Below are 8,544 nucleotides of genomic sequence, written 5' to 3' on the forward strand. Positions count from 1 at the left end.
ATCTTTGTCTACACTGCCTATCCTTCACAAGCCCGAAGGGAGCAGGTCGCTGAGGCCCTGGTCACGAAGCATCCGTGTTTGAGGGACCCAGTGTCCTTCAATGGTTTATATAGTCGGCACAACAGCCTGAAGTACAAGTTGGGCAATTACAAAGCAAAGGTGAGACACCTTGGACTACTGGAGCTAAATGTTAACTGTCTGAAGAGAAAATCAGCTGCTCCTTGAACAGGAGAGAGTGGAGCTTCTGTATGAGTACAGGAAGAGAGATAACAACAAGCTCATCAATGAGAAAATGGCCAAAACTTTCACACTGCGTCGAAATGATGTAATCCTCAAGAAATCACCTGTGATTGACCTCAAAGCTCGATGGCCTGCCCTGTTTGAGCTTTCCCAGGTATGTTTATCTTATGTTGTGAGAATAAAGTTAAAAATATACTTACCTGATCACCTGTTCGAGAAAATGAGAAGTATTCTTACCTGATGAAGCTGTGAGGGGGAAAATGTTTCCTGATTATGTTTTCTGTCTGATTACCTGTGTAATAGCAAGGACTCCATTGTTAGTGCACTCACGATTCAGTTCAAGCTGAATACTCTGTGTATTTTTCTCTTGCCCTGTCTCTTTCTGATTGTTTCCTTTCTGTATCATGTGATGTTTCTTCATCTCACTCTTGGTCTTTCTCACAGATCGAGGAGGAATTCCGTAGGATCACACTGAAGCCATTACAGTCCACATTCCTGGGGAAGTTGGACCAATATACGCCCAAACTGTTGTGCCTGTACAGGAGGAAGGGGGAGCCCACTGGGAAGAAACTTGATGAGTCCCTTGACATGTTAAATGAGGTATGTACTTACAACAGTGTAGAAGTTAGTTTTATGTATCAAAATTGCACTGTACTCTCTGTACTTAACATAATGACCTATTTTATACTTTTGTAGGACCACAGAATTGAGTTCAGAAGAAAAGTTGTAATCAGAGGCCTCATTCTCTACCTTGGTGAGAAGACGGAGGAGTTAATCAAAGACTACCAGGTAAAGAAAATATACCTTTGCCCTGTCTGTGTATATTGTGTATATATATATATACTGTGTATACAATATTGTACAAGCTAGGCTGATTGCTGAATGCTATCATGTATACACATTTCTGCTCAAGTATTATCAAATTATTAAAAGGCATACAGGTTAGCAGATAAGCAATTATAATTTTGGGAAAATTAATATATAAAATATAGTAGCATGTACTATATAACAGCTGCAAATAAGCATAATAAGCACAATTTTTAAATGTATGTATTCACAAAACAGGATTGGTTATATATATTTTAGATTCTGCCTATATTCACTAACCTGTGGGCAAAATACCTATAGATAAACCCAACTCCCTTGATACGTACCTGTGATACTTAAACCTCTAAAGAGAAATTAAATAAAGTTTCACCATAAAAGTTGCAACTTGCTTTCTCATCTAAATTGTCATAATAATAAGTTTATAGAATTATCAAGTTTTTAACATACTATTGCCCGTTCACTGTCCCAAATATACAATACTTACCTCTTAACCAATGCTGCAATACTAAAGAAAAACCACAAAATATCAATCTCATCTTCTGTATCGAGGTAGAGCAAAGTTAGCCCTATGCATCCTTCCAATTACTACCTTAGAGGTTGGTTTTATTTTCTCTGCTGTATTTTGCAGGTTTTTGATGATGATGATGCCACAGCCATCCAAGAGGCCCTTACTACATTTGTCCTCAACATCTTTATGGTCAGCAAAGCCAGGGATGACGGTCTCAACAAGCAAGCTGGAATAGCCATCGAGGGAGCAGAGGTCCTTTTTGGTATCCCTGATGTGGCACATGCTTGTACTTACCTGATGGGTCTTATCTATTCCATGGAACTAAGCTACCCTAAGAAACTGAAATACACCTTTGAGGTTTTTCAGAAGATCTTCCTAGAGCTGGAGGATGTGAACAACAAGATTTCCTCCAAGGTTCATGATCTGAAGGTCAGATTACATTCCTAAAAGCCATACAGACTTGGTTGAAGGCAGAGGGTTTTAGTGAACCCCCTCCTGTCAAGATTTACAGTTGTGGTGTTTACACTGCAGTGTCTCAGGTTCTCCCAATGCACTTTCTCAGGTTCTCAAAGTCTCAAAGTGCACTTTTTCAGGTTACACTGATCTATTTTTAAGAGCATTTTAAGGAGTGTAACTGTTCAGGAGTGAGAAACACATGACTCATGGAGAAAATCCTATACAATGTGGATGTATTGTATTCATAATTCAAAATAAGACCTTACTTCAAGTTGTACATTGGTTGAACTGCATTTCAGAATCTTTTGAAATGCAAGTTAAATATGTATACCTGATGATTGACTCGTGGGTGTTGTTCAGAGTACATACTGTTGCTCAGTTGGTAGACAGGGTCTAGGGGATGGCCTTGTCAATTTACTCGTGTGTTCAACACTTCAGCTACATGGCAGCATATTAATGGTTGTAGTGAATGGATTGTTGAATGGATGTTTAGTCAATAAATCCATTAAATTTTAGTGACTTTATGGCCTTCTATGCGTACATTCATATTTTCTACACTGTGAACCATGTCAATTTTGTTAGTTTATCTCAAGACCAATATGTCAGTTTTCAGTAGTACATTAATGCTTTTCAAAGGAAGATTCCTCTTGGTTGTGGTGACCTTATGACCTTTCTCTAGTACCATCCTCATGACAAACTTTTGACTTGTACACAACATATCTTTGTGTAATCCATGGAGTGCTACGTAATTTGCTGAGTGTACCCTTCTAATAAAATAACCAATTATTTGAATTGCTTACTAGAAAATGTGAGTAAATGTAACTTTAAAATGACACTAGCACATTTTGAAAAACTATGTAGATCCCACTTCAAGTAAGAAATATCAAATAAAAAAAAATTAAGTAAGTTTCAATTAAAAATGCATATTTGTAACTCTAGAAATGAAGTAGATAAAACACTTGAAAATACGCCAGGAAAATTGCTAAAATTAAGTAGACTTTACTTGCAAATACATTATTTATGTTCAAAAAATTAAGTTGTTTATACAAAGACTGGCTTTGCTTGATCTACGTAATAATCTGATGCAAAAAGTTGCCTTAATTTTTTTAAGTAGATCAGGCAGGATATTTTTATCAGTGTGGTGCTATCTCATCAGACATGAGATTTGGGAGGTTTGTCTGATTGATAAGTATCTGCTGATCCTAGACCCTACGCTTTTGTCAGACCTTTTCAGTCTTTTCACAATATTAATACAGAGCCATTAATATGGATTTGTATAATCATACTGTATATACTGATACCTGCATGCCACAACTATCTATTTGATCTCCTATGATTTCATATACTGTACCAAAGCCTTATTAATTTGAAAAGAAAATGTGCATCAGTTATGTACCACTGTAGAAACCTGACAACAGTGTAAAAAATATTAAAAACCACAATGCCAGTCAAGGGCCCTCATCAGAGTGGCAGAGTGGTCAAAATTCAGTTCATTAAAATCATGTTGCACAACTCAGGTTTATACTGTATGTAGTTTAAATTGTCATCCAAATTTGATTTATTGGATCAAAAGCCATCACATATTGCCCTCAAACACAGCATTTGTCCATGTTTTTATTTTTTTGTCATAATGTTGTACAATGACGAATAAGTGTATGATGTACTTTGGAGAATAATACATTTTACGCTTTAATTTTTTTATTTAATCTTTATCTAATCAGGCAGTCTCATTGAGATTATCTTTTCTTTCAAGAAAGATCTCAAAACTAGAAACACTCGAAACACAATTAACAACAGAGACAACATAACTACACAATACAAGAAACAAAATATGAAGAAAAATTGTATATAATGAACTGTTAGCATGTAATGAAAAATAATTGCGACAGATCATGATGACAATTTTTCAGAGAACAGAGATCTGCACATTTTTCATACATTTTACACAGGGAAATCCAAAAGGGGCATTGCGTTTCAGCGCAAGAAAAAACTGGTCATCCCTGAGGCCATAAATGAGAGGACTCAGACATCTCGGAGTGAGATTAAACATTATATAATTAAAGTACCTGACATCAATAAATAACTTTAAATTAATCTGAAGTACAGCAGTTTCTATGAACGGGCACCACAGCTGGATGAGACAGAGCAGCAGCTGAAAACCATGAAGAGCCACTGTTCTGAGCCCTTTCCATGTTGACTTTTTATCCTCTCCTGTTGCAGCTTTGACCACTTTCATTATTTTACTGTAGGAGAAAATGATGGTGAGGGTCATGATTAAAAAGTAGCACTGATATACAGCTAATTTAACATTATTCTGCCATCGGAGAAACACAAACATGCCCATGGAGCATATGCTGTATTGGGTATACAAGCTATGTGGGGCTGATGCAAAGAACATGGAGAGAACAACAATGCAGGGCACAGAGCTGAGGCTGTGAATGATGAGGATACAGTTTATACTACTGCGAGTGGAGCACAGCTCTCCATGGCGCAGGGGCATGCAAATGGCCACATAGCGCTCCAATGTCATTGCTGTCAGAGTAACAGGTGTGACAAAAGTGCAAAGAACCAAATTAAGGTAGATAATGACACACAAGCCAATTTGCATGGTGAAACGAAAGTAGCTCAAGATAAGCAGGTTATTAGACATGATTAATATCGAGCTATCAGACAATAGTGTAACAGCAAATAAGATGTAACGCATGGTTGTGTAGAAGTAGACCTTTGAAAAAAAGGTTGCAATGAGCAAAAAGTTGATGCAAAGGAAAATCAAAACCAGAAACTGCACTATAGTGACCCGGTCATTCAAATGGAACTCCAAGGACTCACTACCACCCATTGAGTTGTTATCTGCCATACGATATATAAAATATTTTACTTACTTCCAAAAGTCAAATGACATAGCTTGTGATACCAACACACAGTAATATGACAGTCTTATTTAAGTCCAACGTCAAGCAAATTTTAAGCATTAAGAACATGGTTCAAGTACAGACATTTACAAAATCCTCTCGGCATTAACGTGGCATTGAGGCACATTATTCCGCCCTCCTGAGCTCTGTGCATCCTTCTGCAGGATAGTGCATTAGGACTTTATAGGAGTGACATGAACATCCAAGAATACCACCAAATGAAACTTGAGTTGATATCTGCCATACTATACAAACACTTGGTCGTCACTGCTCTTTAACTGTTACTGTAACTAATTGGTGCTGGAGTGCTGGAGAGTCTCTAGAGTGAACTCAATTTGTTTTTGAACAGAGTTGTGACTGGAGAGTCATGTGTCGATTTTCTACTGGTGTGTTATTGCAGCTAACCTATGTGACCACCAGAGAGTACAAAGAAACACCAAGAGAGTCAAGTTTGGGCATCTCAGAATTTCATTTTCTCTGCAGATACTACAATACACACTGTCGTGGTTTGCAGCTGAGTGAAAGCACTGGGTTGAGAGTCATTTCAGGTCTGTTGTGGTAAAAACAAGACACAAGTAATAAAGCCATGACAGCAGCTCTGTGAGACTGTACTCAGCACAGCTGTGATCTGAGCTGAATGCTTATATGCTCATAATGGCAATGCTAACAAGCTTAACTCAAAAATTTCTAAACCTACACTTATCCTCCCACTGTATTGTACCAAAATTGAATAAAATATGTAAATGATAGATAGATCGTGCTGTGTGACAGGTATGCAAACTGTATTTAAGACACTGTCCAAAGGTCAGTGTGTGTACTGCAGAGGGAGTTGCATCAGTAGAGCGATGACAGAGTTTAAAGTGTACATGTGTACACCGACAGGCTGAGTGAGGAATGTTATGTAACAAAGGCTGTTTTAAAAGGTCCCATATTGTAAAGAGTGAGATTTCCCTTTCAAATTTGAGGCCTAGGTGCTTTATAAATACTGTAAAAGTATCAAAGTGCTCAATCCAGGCAGAGATGCACACAACATATACTCAGAAACTGCCTTTAAACAAGCTGTCAGGACTTCTATAACTTTGTGATGTCGTAACAAAAGACCACACACCACTATGCCTCCTGCACAGGCCACCTGGACCCACCATCCAACCTTGCAGGATTTGGTTCCTCTGAGTGTTTACCTGAAACCTGCTATATTTTTATTTGACCTCTATTAAGAACTCTTATTAGTGTTTTGTTCGGCCTCTCCAATGATATTTTCAGGTTTTAATCTTTTTAATGCTATTCTTCTACCAATCGTTGAATAACCCATCTTACTTATCTTACTATTTTAAGTTTCCTGTTTTGTCAATTGTGTTATTTTATTTTTGGTGTTATACTTGAACTGAAAACTAACTATTAGGATGGCTGTGTGTGTGGACTCCAAACTTGCTTACTGACAGTTAAGAGATGACATCTACTGCCTGTAGTCAGAGCACCGCAAACAGGATAAGCTGTTTGACAGCTTTGTCGCTGTAACTGCTGCCCAGGCAAAGTATATTTTGTAAATCCACTCTTGCTGTCATACATGGACATGATTTTTGGTATTTCAAACCACAAATATATCTTCTTATGGATATCAAGGATTCAATGAAAACACTGGAAAAGTGTAAAATATGGGACCTTTAAAAGGCTCTAGCAATCCCTGCAGTGGAAAGGTGGTGCTGTGTAGCAGTGCCTGCCTGGCAGAAACTGTGGTAGCCCTTTCTGGTCTTTAACCTTCATGGCAGGGGGACATTGTTTGAAAAAACAGCTCAATGAGCATTGGATTCGTGGATCCAGAGGCTGCACTATAATAATACAAGCACACATGACAAATATGGAGCAAAAGAACATTTATTTTCAAGACAGTTGTCACTGTAGACAGTAAATGATTTTTAAACTAGTTTCAAATGTTAGTGTGATGACATGACATTTTGTATAGCAAAGACTCTTTTAACACATGATAAACAATGATTGTGGAAGGAGACTGTGTTGTTGAGTTTGATTTATTGTTAGCAAATGTACAGGGAATGGGATATCCTTCAGTGATATATAATCACACATGTTGTTTTAGTAGTGTAACATCATGACTTTTAATTTGTCAATCCAAATAAATCTGATCATTGTTTCTTGTACAAACCACAGAGAGCACAGCTTTTCAGTGCATGAAAAAACTTTTCATCCCTGAGGCCATAAATGAGAGGACTCAAACATCTCGGGGCAAGAATAAAAGTAATGTAATTAAAGTATCTGACATTAATAAACAACATTAAATTAATCTGAAGCACAGCAGCTTCTATGAATGGGCACCACAGCTGGATGAGACAGAGGAGCAGCTGGAAAGCATGAAGAACCACTGTTCTGAGCCCTTTCCATGTTGACTTTTTTTCCTCTCCTGATGCAGCTTTGGCCACTTTCATTATTTTAACATAAGAGAACACAATGGCGATACACATAATCAAGAAGTAAAATTGACTTATCGTTGACCTAAGATGACCCTGCCAGGTGTGAAAGATGAAGATTTCCACAGAGCATATTCTGCCCTGGGTGTAGAAGCTGTGGGTTGCAGATGCAAAGAAGATGGAGAGAACAACAATGCAGGGGACAGAGCTGAGACTGTGAATAATGAGGATGCAGTGCAGAGCGCTGCGTGTGGAGCACAGCTCTCCATGGCGCAGGGGCATGCAAATGGCCACGTAGCGCTCCAGGGTCATTGCTGTCAGAGTAACTGGTGTGACAAATGTGTATACAGACAAAACAATATAAATAATAAGGCAAAGCCACATTTGTATGGTGAAGTGAAAATAGCTCAAAATTAGCAGGATATCTGTCATAAATAAAAACAGACTGTCAGACAGTAGTGTGATAGCAAATAAGATGTAACACATGGTTGTGTAGAAGAACTCCTTCATAAAGAAAATTGTGATCAGCAAAAAGTTGATGCAATGAAAAAGTGCAACAAAAACCTGAACTAAAATGACCCTATCATTGATCTTGTACACTGAAGAGTCATTGCCTGCCATAAAGCTCTCTGTTGTGACCAAATGTACAAAGGTTTTACACACTCATTTAAGTGGAAGCTTTGATTTTTCATTTGTGTAGTGACAAGCTCAGGTCAACAAATGAATGCAGAAGAACACAAAACTGTGTTGCCACTGTGAGAATGCTGTTTGAGTGACTGACATGAAATAATAAATGTGTTGTGCAGAAGGGACTGCTGTGGTGCTCAAAATTTAGTCAGTGGTCGGTGGTCAGGGGGAATCGGTTTTTAATGTGGATGGTCACATCTGGCCATACTATATCTGCTGAATAATGTCAGTACTGGGGCCTTCCAGAGTCTGTGCTGAAGAGTCAGTGTTTAGTAGGAGGACATATAGACTATAATGACATGATATGATTTGTTAATGAGTTTTCATGCTATAATAATCAACATACATGAAAGCAAAGACTTAAAGAATCCAGTCATCTCAATCAAACAGAGATGCAAGAATAGAAGAAAAGAGAGTATCCAGCCTCAGCTGGGGCTTAAATTGTGACTCTCACTCTTTTGCACTTTTTTGTTTATTGAACCATATAACA

The 8,544-nt window shown here is 37.9% G+C and overlaps 1 protein-coding gene and 2 pseudogenes across 1 annotated transcript; 1 reads left to right on the forward strand and 2 right to left on the reverse strand.

The window, feature by feature from the left end:
* Window positions 1–100: 100 nt before the first annotated feature.
* On the forward strand, window positions 101–2,023 carry LOC147819213 (uncharacterized). Its single transcript, XM_087173465.1, has 5 exons — window positions 101–112; window positions 215–394; window positions 685–840; window positions 937–1,068; window positions 1,697–2,023. The coding sequence occupies exons 1-5, from the start codon at window positions 101–103 to the stop codon at window positions 2,021–2,023; spliced, it is 807 nt and encodes a 268-aa protein (XP_087029591.1).
* A 1,915-nt stretch (window positions 2,024–3,938) lies between these two features.
* LOC111653636 (odorant receptor 131-2 pseudogene) lies at window positions 3,939–4,889 on the reverse strand (annotated as a pseudogene).
* Window positions 4,890–7,085: 2,196 nt separating this feature from the next.
* On the reverse strand, window positions 7,086–7,988 carry LOC111653637 (odorant receptor 131-2 pseudogene; annotated as a pseudogene).
* Between the last annotated feature and the right edge of the window lie 556 nt (window positions 7,989–8,544).

Source organism: Seriola lalandi, unplaced genomic scaffold (assembly GCF_002814215.2).
Source record: "Seriola lalandi dorsalis isolate HSWRI2012SDOR001 ecotype SW California unplaced genomic scaffold, Sedor1 jcf7180002054237, whole genome shotgun sequence".
Classification (NCBI taxonomy): Eukaryota; Metazoa; Chordata; class Actinopteri; order Carangiformes; family Carangidae; genus Seriola; species Seriola lalandi.

Excerpts from the sequence above, each read along its gene's own strand:
- LOC147819213 (XM_087173465.1), top strand. Across the intron at positions 395-684 it reads CCCTGTTTGAGCTTTCCCAG|ATCGAGGAGGAATTCCGTAG; the intron begins GTATGTTTATCT and ends TCTTTCTCACAG. Across the intron at positions 1,069-1,696 it reads GCCCTGTCTGTGTATATTGT|GTTTTTGATGATGATGATGC; the intron begins GTATATATATAT and ends TGTATTTTGCAG.